At 42.1% G+C, this 17,481-nt stretch overlaps 1 protein-coding gene across 1 annotated transcript; it reads right to left on the reverse strand.

The window, feature by feature from the left end:
* Nucleotides 1-9,677: 9,677 nt before the first annotated feature.
* COXFA4 (cytochrome c oxidase associated subunit FA4) lies at nucleotides 9,678-16,398 on the reverse strand. The gene is made up of 4 exons (XM_077303072.1): nucleotides 16,148-16,398; nucleotides 12,809-12,897; nucleotides 12,149-12,209; nucleotides 9,678-9,917 (listed from the first exon to the last, which is right to left on the reverse strand). Exons 1-4 carry the CDS (start codon nucleotides 16,187-16,189, stop codon nucleotides 9,861-9,863), a joined length of 249 nt encoding a protein of 82 aa, XP_077159187.1. The 5' UTR covers nucleotides 16,190-16,398; the 3' UTR covers nucleotides 9,678-9,860.
* Nucleotides 16,399-17,481: the final 1,083 nt, after the last annotated feature.

The raw sequence follows: 17,481 nt of genomic DNA on the forward strand, positions 1-17,481 counted from the left end.
CGGGGTGCCTGTTGTGGGGAGAGGAAAGGAAGGTGGGTATAAGCCACTTTGAGACTCCTCCTGGTAAAGAAAAGCGGGGTATAAAAATTCTTCTTCCTGGTGTTTTTAGTTTCCCCAAAGCTGGTACACTCTTTCCAGTACCCAAACATCTCATCTTGAAATATCTCATCTTCCTGGTCTTTTTAGTTTCCCCAAAGCTGGTACACTCTTTCCAGTACCCGAACATCTCATCTTGAAATGCCAGTACTCATACTGAGTTTTTAACTGGCACTTAAGTTCTTTGCACTCTTCAGATCTAAGTCCCTCTTTGACAGAGATAGGAAATTCTCCTCTCACTTGAAGTTCGGTCCCCTTTTCTTGGCCAGAATAGGGGTCTCCATCTAACTACTTACTCATCCTTGCCAATTCCACCAATTCTCTTGTTTGTATTAAACTGTTCTCAATCAGGGCTGAATTCCAAAACTGTCAGTACATGACTCTTCTCAAGTAGGACTGAAATTAGACTGAATTCTCCACAGTGTCCAGTTCAGAAGACTTTCTGAGCTGATGCTAACCAATCAGATCTCTTGGCGCAGCCTGCCACTCAATGATTTCTGGCTCTGTGAAGAATTAACCTTTCAAAGTTTTTATCTGTTTACACAGCACTTCTAAGCTTTTAAAAGTGCAGTCCGCCATAGTCCTCAATACAAACACCTCTCTTTTCTCTCTTTCTTTTTTCAAAGCAAACTGAAAAGAAAACCAAATTTGTGTTCTTCTTCCCTGGCTCAAATAAGCAAACATTAGCCAAGAGTGCAATCCCATCACAATTGACCTAATAAATAGCCTTGTTTGGTTTGTTCTAGATTGTGCCCTGAGTGTAGATTGATAGCATGCCCTTGCTTCCCTACCTTTTCCCCCAAAGCTGACTTCAATAGTAAAAACAACAAGAACACAACAAAATTATGACAGAAGAATAAGATATAAAAAGTAAGGACATTCTTTGCTTATTTTGTTTATTTTACAAAAAAATTGGTGCTTCTAGTTTTTTAACAAATTTTAATGTATTTAGAAAATTGACTAAAGAGTCAGAAAAAATTAACAGGAGGAAAGGATGTCTTCAGGAAATGGTCTTGCAAGCTACATGTTTGTTTGTCCAGGTGCTTGAAAGTTTTCACTGCCACCCACTGCCTGATGAGACACCACTCTTGTTTTAGCAACTTCTCAAAGGAGTCTCAAAGCGGCTTACAATTGCCTTCCCTTTCCTCTCCCAACAACAGAAAAGCTGTGAGGTAGGTGAGACTGAGCCCTGATATTACTGCTCAGTCAGAACAGCTTTATCAGTGCTGTGATGAGCCCAAGGTCACCCAACTGGCTGCATGTGGGGGAGTGGGGAATCAAACCCGGCTCACCAGATTAGAAGTCGGTGCTCCTAACCACTACACCAAATTGGCATGGTGTGAGTATAGAGATTAGGCCTTAGGCATTCAAATTATAAGCAAGTTTAGTAAAAAGAAAATACAGCACATGTTTGCCTGTACAAGCATCAGGCTGATCATGGAGAAAGTGTAACCATACAGTGCTCTAAATCTCAATATATACCCTAAATGTTGTTGAATTAGGATAGGCTAGTAAAGTTTCAATCTTTAAAATTTTCTAGTACCTTAGTTGTTGTTGTCTGGGACTAATTCCTTACTTACAACAATTATTCCATAAATGCCTAAATTGACTGGATGTAATTACTGCTTCATTGAATCTTCATCTAATCTACCTTGTTTTTATAGGAGACAGCCTCTGGGCACTCACCAGCCAGGGCATACCGGTGATGTCTTCTCCTTTTAGTCTGTCCAAGGTCCAAGTGACAGGATGGTGTTTTCAGCACGGCAGGAAGTTCCAGCCACTGGAGAAAAGAATGTGTTCAACAACAGTGAAACCAGTAGTCATAGGGTAATGAGGGAACGGAAGAATGTCAGATCTTGGCAAGCATACCTTTGGTTTTCAGATAATACGATAGAATTTTTTAAACCCTCAAGACATGAATTTTCTCATTCTGTCGAGGGAGCAATTTAGGATATATTTAATCTCTGAAAATAAAAGACAGTGTATATTTGTATGCTTATAATTTAAGTTGGTTCATTTGATCCTGACGTCAGGTACAAGATGCCATCGGTTTACAGCTAGGAAGATTTCTGGCCAAAGATTAGGAAGGAAGGAAGTTTTAAAATAAGGGTCCTCCATTCAATTCATTTGTTTACTTATTTTTTACATTTATATATTGCTGCTCTCGGCAGTGCCAGAGAGCACAGTGGGCACTAAATATACATCCCATTTTTCTCCTCCCTGGGGACCCAAAGAGTCATATAACATTTGCCTGTTCCCCCTTTTATTCTCACAACAACCTTGTGAAGTAGGTGAGGCTGAGACTGGGTGACTGGTCTATCATGCTGACCACTATACCTTGAGGGCAAACCAGCTGATGTCATGAATCAGTCTTGCCAAATGGAAGATAAAATTTGGCCATGCTATCCGTACAACACAGAATTTAGCCATTTTAGGTTTGTTTAGTAATGAAAAAGAATAATTCAGAGTACAAAATTTATGTAAACATTTTCTTTAAAAAATCTGCTACTGTTATAGTACCTGAAAACAAAAAGGCATGCTGGTTGCTGGAAGTAACATTTCTCTCCATTGTTGGTTGCCTTCATATTCATGAAGTCAGTGGGATTAAAAGGATGTAGCTCTGTTTAGGGTTGCCCTGTAAATACCATCGACATGGACTGCCCAAGGTTAAGATGTTTAATTTTCATGGTTTGCATTCTGTGTGAAAAACAAGTCATTGTATTTGCCTCAGAATTTCAATACTGGTTTTATAGTTACCTCCTATATTGTGATTAACTACAAAGGGTAGTTATTATTTTACTGACAAAATTCAGATTAATGAACGGTGAAATATTGGGTTAGGTAGACACAGTGTAAAAGCCGATGAATTACATTACGATTTGCCTCTATAATGTGCCCTTTCTTATGCTGTCTTAAGAAAAATAAAAACCCTGCTCAGTTTCAAAGGGGCATAACCAACAATCTTTCTCACTGCTGTTTTGAGCACATGATGAATGCTCAGTACCCTTTCTTTAGTATTTGGATTTGAGGCTGATGTAGCTATCAAACTGTCAGGAGCCTTAATGGCATTGTTCGACTCTGTCTCTCAAAAAAAACCCAACAAAATCCTACAGTTCTCACTCAGCCTCACCCCTGAGCAATCACAGCAGAACATTCAAGCTCTCTTTTGAGTGAAAGGGGAAAAAAAGTTCAGCAAGCCCAAAAATGCAAAATGAGAGAGAAAAATGTTGGAAATACATCAGAAGGGTACTGACATTTCTCACATGTATTTGTGATTGGATGTGAGAGTGTGTTTGGGTCACTTCTCTTGCCCATGGGGTAGAGCTGAAGCTCAAACTGCCCCTTCTGTTGGTCCCACTGGATGCTGAGAGCCAAAAGAATCACACCGGAGCCAAGTATTTGCATAAAGGTGTATTAAAAGTTAGCTTAAGGCTACGACAGTGTAAGGTAGCAAGTCAAGAAAAAAACAGTGTGACAGAGTTCAAAAGAGAAAGCCCTAACTGTTTCTTGTGTTGTCCTGTCCCGTCCCCCCCAATGGCTGGGAGATGAGCATAGTCCAGGGGTTCTATCTTACCCTTGAGCACAATTCAGAGTCTGAACCACAGGGTACTTACAGATGGAGGTAAAGCCTGCAATGAAGCTGACAAACAAAGAAGCAACCTACAGATATAGTCTCGAAACTCTTTGGTGTCCCAGGGCTGAGTAATTAGGATGATCTAATGAGGTAACCAGGACCAAATAGCCACAATACCAGTCACGTGTGAAAAGGCGATGCTATCAGAAATCCAGCCAGGATGTTACCAGGCAGTTTGGTCTAAAATATATTGTCAGGAGTGGACACCTTTCCTGACCTTTGATGTGCTTTTGCAGGTGCCAGATACCAGCCTGCCCTCATGTTGGGTAACACTCCCTCCCTTATGTTTGATCTGTCACTTTTACCCAATCAGGATGTCTTCCGAGCATGTCTTGTGTGGAGGCAGGCTGGCACTTTACCTTACATAGAAATTTCCCCATAAGCCTCTATCCTGGTTTGGAGGTGGTAGGTGGCAATCAATTTCTCCTAGGCTGCCTCCACCCAGCTGTGAGCCAATGGCATGGACCTGGCAGCCAACTGGGCAGAAGGAGGTGATAATGGGGTTGCCAATTCCAATTTGGGAAATTCCTGAAGATTTAGAGACTGTGTCTTACGTCCTATACAACCAACACATGGTTTTGTTATTCCAGGATACTCTTCCGGTAGCTCATTCCACCAAGTGGGGGCCGGGACCAAAAAGGCCCTGGCCCTGGTTGAGGCCAGGCACGCCTCCCGGGGGCCGGGTATGACCAACAAATTTGTGCCCGCAAAGCGGAAAACCCTGCGGGGGGCATAGGGCGCAAGGCAGTCGCTCAAGTATGTGGGTCCCAGACCGCGGATGGCCTTAAAGAACCTTGAACCTGATCCGGGCAGCAATCAGTAACCAGTGCAGCTGCCTCAGCACAGGCTGGATGTGGGTCCTCCATGGTGTTCCTGTGAGGACCTTAGCAGCTGCATTTTGTACCAGCTGTAGTTTCTGGATCAGGCCCGAGGGCAGGCCCGCGTAGAGTGAGTTACAGAAATCTATTCTGGAGGTGACCATCGCATGGATCAGTGTGGCTAGGTGTTCGGGAGACAGATAGGGTGCTAGTAGTCAAGCCTGGCACAGATGGAAAAATACCTGGCCTGAGCCTCCAAGGTTAGTGAGACATCCAAGGTCACTCCCTGGCTTGGGACGCGATGATCCGTTGCGTCCCTGCCAAGGTGGGTAAGTGAGCTTCCTGAACTGCCCCCCTCCCACCAAACCACAGGATCTCTGTCTTGACATGGTTGAGTTTCAGGCGGCTCTGCTTGAGCCAACCAGCCACGGCTTCCAAACGTCTGGCAAATGGTTCCAGGGGGCAGTCCGGGCAGCCGTCCATCAGGAGATAAAAGTTTTAAACCCGTTGGAGAGGCCTCCTGTAAGCTGTTCTTTCCTTCCGTTTCTCTTCATTTTATTGTGGCCACATTTGTTGCCATATGTGTGAGAGAGATAAATAGATTTTTGTGATATGTTATAGATACATAGGTGTGCCTTTACTTTCATCTATGAAGCATTAGAGGTTATGAAATAGTTAAATATTTGAAAGAACATTACTTAAGAAATGTGAACAAACAATGAACCTCTGCAAAGAATGCACACTGTAAATTTTTGGTTTTATTTTAAAATATTAATAGCATTTTTGGAGGGGCATGAACAATCCACAGCCTATGGAATGGTAGAACTAATTAACGGCCTCTTTTTTTTCAAATTATCCTTTATGTAATAACCATTAGTTCTCATTGTCTCAGAGGAAGTGTCTCTTTCTCAATCAGTTGAATTCAAAGTAATAGTTAGAATATTGAAGAGGATAAACTGCTTTGACTTCTCTGCCCATTTGAAATTATTCATCACTTGTTAAAGTATGCTATCAGCCTTTAGAACTCCTCACCTTTGACTTCAGAGAAATATGACAGTTCAATCCAGCTTCAATGAAGCAATTACTCAGTTTTATAGGTCATTATATAGCCATTCTTCCAAGTCACCTTTTAAGACAAGACAGAGTTGGGAAACATATCTGCAGTATGACTTCTCAGATTATATTTGACAAAAGAACCCATGCAAAATTAAAGTAATTCCCTTCAATGCTAGGCACAGATTAATTCATTTTAGCTTCCAACTGCCTGACATTCATGACAAAATTTTATACTCTATTCTTTTGTACTGTTCTATAAATACACAGGGCATTATAGCATGCCCATTTGTCACGTTGTTTCAGATGCAATCACTTGGAAAGGATGTATTGGCTCGGTCCTAAATCAACAGCATGAAATTTACACATTATCACTTTCTTTTACTATCTGTGAAAGTGGAAGTAAAGAATTGTCCTTTTAATTAACCCCCAGTATGTGTCCTTTGCCTGAAAAATGTTGTGGATATATTATCTGATTAGCTTGCAAGCCAATGATATAGATTTGTGTAACTGTCATAGGTTAATGTCTAACAGAGTCTGAGAACCTTTGAGTGACAGGCTGTTCAAGCAGAATTATGTTGAGAGAATTGAGGAATGGAAGCTGAGAACCCTCTGGTGGCCCTGGCTCCATGCGGGACTGGGAGGCCATGCAGAAGCCTACAGCATCCCCAGCACCCTGGTCTCGCTGCTCCGTGTGGTGTGGGGAGGCAGGCAGGGCGGAAGCTTCCGGTGGGTCCAGTTCTGTGTAGAACCAGGAAGCAGCGCAGAAGCCTCCAGGGTCCCCAGCACCCTGGGCTTGCTGCTTTGCATACCGCAGGGAGGTGGGCGGGGAAGTGAGTGGTCAGCCGGGGTGGAGGCCTTTGGGGCCATGGCCAAGGCAATTTTAAGTAGCACAGAGAAGAAGCTCTCTGAGATTAGAAACTAAGACTCCTCCAACACTAAACTTCAAAGCTGTCCTAATTTCATCTCATGAAAAAAGGACGGTTCAAAATGAGTATAATAACAGAAGAAAGAACCTATCCTAGGCTATAATAAACAATTCCACAATAAGTGTAACTAAAAATGGCTCATCTCTTCATGACCACTAGCAAACATTAAGTTGAAAAACAACCACTGATGAAAACTCACTTGAAAACGGTTATAATCTGGAGGCCGTTTTGGTTGTTCTATTAAAAGAAGAGATGAGACATTTTTAGTTACATTTATTGTGGAATTGTTTATTATAGCCTAGGATAGGTTCTTTATTATACTAATTTCAACTGAACTATAGGCATTGCTAGTATCTTCTTCTCATATCTTTTGCTTATTTTAACAGACTATTAATATTGTTTTTCTGAGGAGGGATAAAAGAATTTACAATACAGATATTCAGCCTCACCTACTAAGCAGATAGAATCACTCTTTCTGGATGATTTTCCTCTGATCTCCCCACAATGACATTTCCTGGATCACAGAACAAAGCATATAAAGCTCTCTGTATACAGTGAAAAGAGACACATTTTCATTATTGCATTAGTACATGCCTAGCAGCAGTGAATTAAAGTTGTGAGTGTTGTTTTCTGGGTTTCCACATCTGACAGCTGTTTTTGAAATTCACAAAATAAGCATGCCATTGATACCATATGAGACTCCACTTGCATTTTGACGATTACAGTTTTGATTTGTACAGAAAGGCTTTCTGCACCTCTTCCAGGAGGTTGGCAGTTGAGCAGAGCACAATGAAGCAGGCCCTTAGCCATATTTTACCATTCTTCAAAATGCCCATTATGTTTCAGAAGGAAGACAAGGAAATAGTTTACATGAGTAAGAATGGTAGAAGATAGACAGCCTGTGACTGACACCTGTTTCAGATACAAAGCTATAGTTCAGTAAAAGCTAGAAACAGTTTCCTTTAATATGCTATAATGGATTTTGAGGAACACCAGTTCCTATATTGCTTGAAATTTTCTTTGGTGCTGTGTGGCTTCATTCATTCTGTATCAGCTTGTACAAATCATTCAGCATATTATATATCATTAGCATACTACATTCAAGGATTTTATAGAAATGAAAACTATAGAGCTTTTCTTGAGAGTAAGCAGAGGAACAGAAGAAGCTTGGATGTGAAATTGAGCAGTCACACTACCCTCAAAAATATTTCCCAGGAAAAAAACAGGTTGTCATGATTTTTCTGTTCACATAACATTAAGGATTAGAACAATGGTTGATTTAATTCTGCATCCTGTTTTCTACAAGTGTCAGCTAGAAGGTCCAGGAAAGCACGTGAAAGAGGGACACAAACACACTAACATTTCTGCCAACAACTACTACTATTAAAATATACTGCCTTTGAATGTGGAGGTCCCATGTAGCAGCCTAAGCTAGTGACCATCACTAAAGATTGTGACAATGAGTTCCAGAATAAATTACTCTACCTGTGAAAAAAGTACTTTGATCAAATTACAGAACCCATCCAAAGTAACTAAGATGTACAAAGTCCCAGCAGCAATAGATTTATGTTAATTCCTGTTTAATTCCAGGAATATAGTACATACTTGAATACAGCTGTGATAGACTGCACTTTAAAGCCACAGTGAAGGGTTAATTCTTCAGAGTCTTGAGTGACAAGCTATTCCAAGAGATCTGATTGGTTAGCATTCATAATTCAGCCAACACAGCAGCTTAACACAAACACTAGAACTTGGGAAAGTTGGCAAGGACGAGTAGTTAGTTAGGAGGAGATCTTCTTGTGAGTGAATTTCCCTATGCAGACAGGTAGTTAGCTCTGAAGAACGGAGAGATCTGTGGTCTAGTGTGATTAGGAACACCCTTTGGAGACCTTAAGACTCAGCTTAAAAGTTAAGACAAGTACTAATGCTTCAAGGAAAGAGTGTACCTGCCTTCTAGAAACCAAAAGTCAGAAAATACAAAATTATACTGGAGTGTTTGGGAAAACACTGGAACAAGTGTCTCATCACAAATATTTAAATAACCATTAATAGCTTAATAAAACTCAGCCTGGAAAGAACTAGTCTGTGCATGAATTGATTTTACTTGTTACCTCAGAAATTTTGAACCTGATTTCACCTGACCTTCCCCTTGTATCTTGAATATTATATAAGCTCCCAAAGAACGTTAAGATCAGGCAAATTAATGTGCTTAAGGTCCCTGGCACTAGGGAGATAAAAGTAGCTTCGATCAGGACCAGAGTCTTTTTCGTGTTGGCACCAGCCTGGTGACACACTCTGACTGAAGAGATCAGGTTCCCTGAGACTTCAGAGTTCTGGAGGGCCTGCAAAATTGTGCTGTTTCACCAATTTTATGGTTAAGGCCATGAAATGCTGGCCTCCCCACTTGAAACATCCACTAACAGAGACCCCTCCAAACTCTGATAAACCCCAAGGGATATTAGGAGGTAATTTTTAATGATCACTGTTTTATCTCATGATATATGGTTATAAAATGTTGTCAACCACCCCAAGCTTACAGAATGGGGCAGTATGGAAATAAAATATTAATTTATGGCACAAGTGCAAATTTGAACATGGGTTTCCCAAATTCTAGCCTGACTAACCACTGCATCACGCTGCTACAAAACCAGCTACCTGACCTTTTAGTTTTCCCTCCCAGATCCTGTAATATTCAGTAGCAAGCACAGCAGACTTTCACAACAGAAAATATGGTGGCTTTTACCAAGGCACAATGGAAGCAGATCTTTCCAAGTTTTTTTTTCTTTTAAATGTCCATGGGGATTTGCAACTCAATGAGGGACTCAATCTATAGACTGAATGTTATCCATGACATTCTTCAAATAATTTAAAATAGAAAACATCATATGGAATCTACTATGAGCTGCTTTACGCCACATAATACTTCCTGCTCATAGGATGCATTTCAGAAAGAAATAATGGAAACCAAAATAAAAGGCTATAAGTACTTTTTGTAGTTGTTTTTAATTTTAATTTTTTTTGAGAAACCTTATTTTTCACTCATAGTTCACACTAGCATTTTAACTAAATTGTATTTTGAATCAATGATAACATATTTTAGGCAAGTGCCCATGTCAGGAAATTTTTGTTTCACAAAAGATGACAGCATTAAGATTTCAAGTTCAATTTTATTAAGCCCCAACAGGCTTTTTTACAGAACATGATTGAAGTGTCATGTGCAACAGAATTCTGTATTTCCTGGATGTTTAAGCGTATGAGTTGTGCGGACAGCTTCTGGAAGACCTGAAGACCTTCATTTTGTGCAGCTTGCCAAGGGAGTAAATTTGTTCTTTAGAAGTCTGGGCCTTCTTTTTTCAGCTTTTTGTAGTCCATGTTAACTGCAAAAAACTAGAGAAGGGAAAGATATTAAGACAGGAATCATGTGTGTATAAAAATGTCTATTTTTTTTTTGTGAATATGTGCTATTTCATACTTTCTTGCCACATTAGAGCTTGCAGTTGCAGATTCATTATCATGGGCCAATTCAATACCTTATTTTGTTACATTTTTCCTACATATTATTCCTGCATGGCCTATGAAATTTAAGTTTAAAAGAAGTTTAAATCCTGCTTTAATCTCTAGTTTTGCAGTGAAAGAATCTCTTGCAAAGGTGTCATAATTACAGTCCCTTTGTCTGATTTAAACCATTTAAATGGACAACACACCACTATAGGTATGGTAAGAGATAAGAGGGGGACGCTGTTGCCACCATGTGAGCCAGACAAGCAGAGGCAGTGGCACTGGGGGGCGGGGGGGATGCTGCTGCCATAGTTCCCTAAACTAATGGGAAAGGGAACTGGTAGGCAGGCAAAGTGAAGAAAGGGTAGCAGTCCGATGAGTAGAACAGCAGGCAGGAGTTATGCAAGCCTCCCACTCATTTATTTATTTTTTTGCTGGTTGCTATTGGTGGAGGACTGGGAGTTCAAAGTTGACTACTAAGGTGAGTGAGCTGATGGTGACAGCATTTGGACCCACCCCATAATCTCATTTTTTCTGTATTAAATTTCCAGTACTGCAGAAGGCTAAAAAGCATCAGTATGATTCAGTACAGTAGTGCTTCAACACTAATGTCAACAGCACAATACCAAATACATTCTAGCTGTCATACAATCTCATGCGGCATAGACACCACAGTTCTGCAAAATTCAAGCCATCTGAAAGTACAATACATTTCAGCACATCAAATGGAACGGCTTTGCATTTATTTCTACAAAAGTACTACGATGTTAGTAAAGTTAAGAAGTGTACTATAAATGGCCCTGTTCTCCAGTGTGGAGAAAATTCTGTATCTATGTTAAAACACTTTAAACAGAATTAGAAACTTATCAAAGATTGTGACCAATTAATAGTTTAAGTTGTAATCAATCATATTTGCATATATCTGCACCTAAAAGCTTTGAAGAAATGCATATTATTTTGAGATGATGCATGACTGTTTCATGGCAGGCATACACATGAACACACACTGAGTTTCAACATCTCAAAAATGCTTACCCTTCTACAGATCTTAATGTTCTGCCAAGGAAGTGCCACTGCAGTTATTTTAAGTTGTCTACATATTTATTCTTTCCACAAGCCCTTTAGAAACACAGCTGAATGACATATTTTATACAAAACCAAATATGGGAGAAATGAAGCTAAGATTGCCTTAACTGGTAAACTGTTACACAACTGCAGCTGGCTTACTCAGAGTCTGCTTATAAGACATTTTGGTGTGACTCCAAATGAGTCTCTCACATAATAAAAACACAAGAGAACATTTTCAGATAAAATAAACTAGTTCAGTGCATAGAAGGTCTATATAGGCAGTTTAATTTAACTTTGGAACTCTTCAGCAAAAATGGCACATTTCCTATTGAAATCGGTCAAAAATGTCTACATGCTGAGGTGCAAAATGACAATAGAAATTTAAGCTAAGTTTGATCTTTCAGCTTCATACTTTCTCCCACCATCGCCCAGAACAATCAAAAATCAGAAAGTGGCTAGAGTTCTACATTAACTCAGAAATATTTACAAAATAATTGTGTGTTTTTTAAGTAAAACAACAAAAAATCAATTCAAAAAAACAAATGAACCTATGTGGTACTTCCTTTCTTCAGCACATATACATGATCTTACAAAAGATTTATTTTGGATATTAATGGTACATTCTTTTCTATTTGTACCTGAGTATTCCACTGGAACCTTGAGCATTGCAGATTAGGACTCAGCAGAACCATGGGGTATGAAATATTGTACATGTTGATGAGTTGCCCCTTGTTGCATCTTCAGAATATTTATCACCACATACTCCACAAACAGGTGAACATCTTAGGTTCACTCTATATATGATGTTTCATGTATATTTTTGTTAAATTAATAGAGAGCTCAGTTTGAATTTTACCACTGAGAAAACCTTTTAGTCGAAACACATTTGGTATTGGTTCTTGCATATGGAGATAATTTGCACCTTTTAATCTGAAGTTATATGATTTGTCTTTACATTAAGAATAAGTATTTACTTGCAGAACTATAGGACTGTGGTTTTTAAATGATATTTTAGCACTTCTGAATGTATAAATAGAGATTTTGCATCATACCTTGTATTGGTCATTGGGTCCCAGCTTGTTCCAAGGCTCTGGGTTATTTTTCTTGTCCCAGCTACATAGGGAACGATGACAAAAGTAAACCTTACATCAACCACTACACATTCATAAAGTTAATATGGCATAACCAATAGATAGACATTGTCCTGGAAATTCTCACTATTGTAACTATGCCCTGCCATCTGCCACCATTCATAAAAGCACAGAGGTCTTCAGCAACCCAGGTTATACATGAAGCAGAGTCTATTTTAACAACCTTATCAAGTTACCATTTAAGGCCAAAGTGGTATCACAAAAATATTAAGTTTTGCTGATATTTAGCATGGATGGTGGAAGTTTGTAATGAAATGATGAGTGATGCTTGTAACTCAATCCTGTACACTCTATAAGCAGTAAATAGGTTAAAAATTCTTCTTTAGCCTCTACATTTTGATTGGTTACTTTATTTTAAAGTGTGCACATTTTACGCAAAAGCGCCTTGAAAACTCTTTTTAGTTAAGTTGTTTTTATATGCACAATACAGAACCACATTTTAAAGTTTAAGCATTACCACTGAGTTTTAAATTGAGAATGTTAGTGAGGAAGTTTTATATTATACAGGCCACCTTTTACTGCACAATTAAATGGGAACACCACTAAAGAAAGCATACTTACCAGACATCAGGATTGAAAAGAGCCAGACGCAAGAGGTACAAGCCTGCAGCAACTCCTCCAGAGCCAATAAACAGGAAAAGAGGATACAACTATAAGAAATAAAAACTTATGGTGTTAAAGGGCAGATCTCAAGTTATGATGTACCTAGCCAAACTGTAAATCACACATTGATACACAATAGGTAAATATTAGGGACAAAAAATGTAAGCATGTAGTAATATGGAAGAGGGAGGAAAGTTAAATAGGAAAGCAGTACTAAACAAAATTCTTGTGCTAGCCAACAACATTCCAAACCTGCCAACAATCATAAAGACCAAGAAAAGGTATGGGTAAGAGAGATGAGTTCTGTAGGATGCAGTACTGTTTCTGCATGAGGAATCTGCCACTGGACAAACTCTGGTTGCTGGCAGGTTTTAGAGGCCCCTCCACATGACGTCACCTGCATCCCGAGGCTGTCCAGGGGCTGGCTTGCATTTTGCCCAAATTTGCCTCAAGATGAGGGAAATGGCAAAAGGTGGATTTGCCACTTTTGATCTCGCATCCCATCAGTGAGCAAGCAGGGGCAAGCCCATATGGAGGGGGAAAGACGTGATATTCTCTGTAGCATTGTCCCGCCCTCATACCAGTCCTCCCCTCTCCATATCCTGCTCCAAATAATTTTTAAAATAATGGCCTGGTTGTGTTGCAGCACAACTGCAAAGCTACATTATCAAAGGTAAAATAAAATCTTCTGCAAAATGTCTACGGTCTTTTCGGGATCAGGCAGGCAAAACACAGTCCCATTTCTGTTTTCTGGAGGTGGGGGTGAGCTGGGAAAGTGGGGAGGAATCAAGCAGCCTTCTCCTGATCATCCAGGTGTCCTGAACGCTTTGCTTTTAAGCCAACTGTTTATAAAAATGACTTTTTAAGCTCCAGTTACCATGTTCGGCCTCTCACAAAACAGGCAGGCAAAACACAATCCTGTTTCTGTTTGCTGGAGGTGGGGAATGAGCTCAGAAAGCAGTCTTTCCCCGATCATTCAGGCATGTGTATGCTTTACTTTCAAGCCAACAGTTTCTACAAAATGACTTTTTTGGTTCCAGTTACCATTTCCAACATCTCATAAATCCACCCAGACCAAAATAGAGTAAAAAAAACAAAAACAACCCACAAATCCCCCCAAAAAGGTGGGGGAGATGTTGTATCGTTCTGCCATTTCTCCATAGCAACATGGAAGTGTTGATTTTTATTTAAAATGAATCTGTCTTGTGGCATTACTGCATAGCAACACAGAAGTGCCTTTAAAAATAATAATAATAATATAATAATTTGGGGGCTCGGGGGGGGGGTTCAGTCCACAAGAGAACTGCTGTGCTGTGATTGGTGGCTTGTTGTGATTGACAAGCCAAGAAGTGGAAGGAGAAGTTTGTTTTGCTTTCCCTTGCAGCCTCCTCAGGAGGAAAAAACCGTGATAGGGCAGTGGGAAAACACAGAAGGGGCCTCCTGTAGGGAGCGCTGCAAATGTGAGGTGTTTGCAAGCAGGAGGCCATTTGCGTTTTGCTCCTCATTGTGGAAACAGTCAAGTTCTTCCTATTTGCTTTCATGGCAATTTTAGATGTCCCAAACATATGTTTCTAGGGAGTCACCCAAGGGCCAGCAAATCAGAGTACCATCTCACTTATATATCATTAATACAGGGCTTCAGCCTGAAGCAGCCCTCAAAGCAGCATGGGAACTGTAGTTTTGCAACAGGAAGATATTGGTTTCTCTCTAACAAAATCCAAGCCATAAAATACTTTTTAAAAAACTGAGGCCCACCACCTCAGACTAACTTGCATTTGCAGGAGAAAAACATCCAAGGATAGTTGTTTAGTCAAATACAGGACTGACTGATTATATCAATACTAGAAATCAAGCCCACTGTATAAGAGATACAGTGAGCGCTAGCGGGCAGTGAGTGGGTGGGGGAAGGCGCCCTGCAGGGCCCAAAGGGCCAATGTGCCCCTTTGCCCATCACGGACAGAGTCCACCTCTACCCCCTTAGCGTTTTATTTATACCACTCCCGCAGAGCGGTTACAAATATCGGCCTCCCTTTCAGCTCAGGGTGCTTTACATTATAACTCTCATATGCAGTACAGTACAATGAACATTCAATATAGAACATATTTAACACTGAAACTTGGATCAAACAGTGTAATATAACGACAGAACTTAACAACAACAAACAGTGTGATATAACAACAGTACAATAACAATGGTCTGTCTGCACTGTCATCTGCTTTCCTCTTAGTGTGGTTTATGGGCCTTGAGGTGTGTGTGGGGGGGTGGGATTTCATACAGTAAACCAGTGGTAGTCAAACTGTGGCCCTCCAGATATCCATGGACTACAATTCCCATGAGCCAGCATGGGAATTGCAGTCCATGGACATCTGGAGGGCCTCAGTTTGATTACCCCTGCGTAAACAGAGCACGAGATTAAACCCAGCCTGCTCCTTCCATGGGGTTTGAAGCAACAGAGCTTTGAGTACCCTGGTCAGATAAGGGCAGCATCAACCACTCCTCCTGGGAGGGCAGGGAAGAGGACAAGGCAGAACCACTTCGCCTTAGCCCAGTTCACGAAGCACTCTCATCCCCCCCCCACTGTAGAAATTAAGATTGTAGGGGGGGGGAAGGGGAGAGAATGAGGAAACCCAAGGGGCTGGCTTCAGGACTGCCTCCAATTGTCAAGCTGTAAGCAGCCCCTTAAAATTGCATCCCCGGCAAGGGATGAACACACACACACACACAAGAGTCCAATCGCGCCTTTACGACCAACAAAGATGCATTCAAGGCGTGAGTTTTCGAGTGCTGCGTTCTGAGGAAGAGTGCATGCACTCGAAAGCTCACTGCTTGAATAAATCTTTGTTGGCCCTAAAGGCATGATTGGACACAATTTTTGTTGTGCTACTTCAGACCAACACGGCGACCCAGTTGATTCTATCCTGCAAGGCAGGGGTAGTCAACCTGTTGTCCTCCAGATGTTCATGGACTACAATTCCCATGAGCCACTGCCAGCGTTTGCTGGCAGGGGCTCATGGGAATTGTAGTCCATGAACATCTGGAGGACAACAGGTTGACTACCCTTGCTGCAAGGGACAGAGGGAACGGAGGCCCCTGCGTAGACTCGCGGTGCCTCCTCAAGGACCTTCCTGCCACCCCAACTAAAACAGCAGAACTGGGAGCTGCCGCAGACAGAGCTCTCCCCCCCCCCCCACCTCCGCAGGTGGCCAGAAATGAAGGGGCGGCGGCGGGGGGGGCGTCCTTCGGGGAGGAGTACGAGAGGACCTGCGCCCGCCTCCGCCAGCCCCAGAAACACTCACGCTTGGGTGCTTTTTAGCATGGCTCATCATGAGGCGAAACATGGCGGTGAAATGTCCGAGAGCCGACAACCCTCCTCTCCCACCTCAGGCCGTCTCCGCGATCCTTAAGAGAAGCGCAATGTCACTCGAGGACCCCTCAGCCCTTTCCCGAGGGCCTGCTGGGGCTGACCGACGTAGAGCCTTGTCCGTTAAGGCAGACCTCGCTGCCGCGACCGGCGCGCTCAAACAAATGGTATTAATGGCGCGAGGAGTTCGATTGGAGACGCTCGTTGCCGGATTCCTCCTGTAAGTCATTGTCCCGAACCCCCCCCCTCCCACCCTCGCGCACAAGAAACAGGCAGTGAGTAAGACACTCGCATCGGACAACCTCAACGGGGGAACAGCGCATGTGCGAGTTCGGATGTGAAAACAAGGGAGGGAGGCAGCGGTGTTTTTCGACCAGCGAATTGGGCACGTTGGGTTTGGTCGCCGCGGTGATGGCTGGGGCGAGCGGGAGCGCGCCTTAGCCAGGCGGGCACGTGCCGGTATTACAGAAAGCCCCAGCACTTCTACCGGTCTCCGTGTCTAAATGCCCCAGGACTCCTGCTTCGCTTCTCTGCTCCAGTCTCTTGCCCTGAGAAGCGTCGCCGTTGAACTCCCGAGTCCAAAATGCCAGAATGTTGTGGCATCTTGAAAACAACCGACTTGACTGTAGCGCAGGCTTTTGTGAGCCAGATGCAGGACGTGCACTGCAGCATGCGGGTGGGAGGGCGTTCAGCAGAGATTTCAGCACTGCTGAGCAATGGCAGCATGCCGGTGTGTTTCCTGAGATTTCTTTCCCTAAGAGCCTCTGGCCAGGAACCGGAGTCTCATCCTCCTGCCCTTCTCATTGGCCAAACGTTTTGAAACCGGTGCATCTGCCTGTGTTCAATGTTGTTGTTAGGTGCATTCGGTTCTTCTCCAGGGAGTCCTTCCTTCTCATGAGGTGGCCAAAGTATTTGAGTTTCACTGTTCAATAAGGGTCCCCAAATCCTTGCACCTTTTGAGAATCATAGAATAATAGAGTTGGAAGGGACCTCATGGGTCATCTAGTCCCACCCCCTACACTATGCAGGACACTCACAACCCTATCGCTCATCCACTGTAACCTGCCACCCCCTTAAGCCTTCACAGAATCAGCCCTGGCGTCAGATGGCTATCTAGCCTCTGTTAAAAAATTTCCAAATAAATTCTACCAGACACGGGTTGCCATGCTGTATCTCAGGAATGAGTAAAGAAGGAACCTGTGCTGCCCCAGCTCCTGGTGACCAATTGGAGGCTGGACACGGCAGGTCCAGCTGAGTGACACGAATGTT

The sequence above is a fragment of the Paroedura picta genome, chromosome 11 (assembly GCF_049243985.1).
Source record: "Paroedura picta isolate Pp20150507F chromosome 11, Ppicta_v3.0, whole genome shotgun sequence".
Taxonomy (NCBI): Eukaryota; Metazoa; Chordata; class Lepidosauria; order Squamata; family Gekkonidae; genus Paroedura; species Paroedura picta.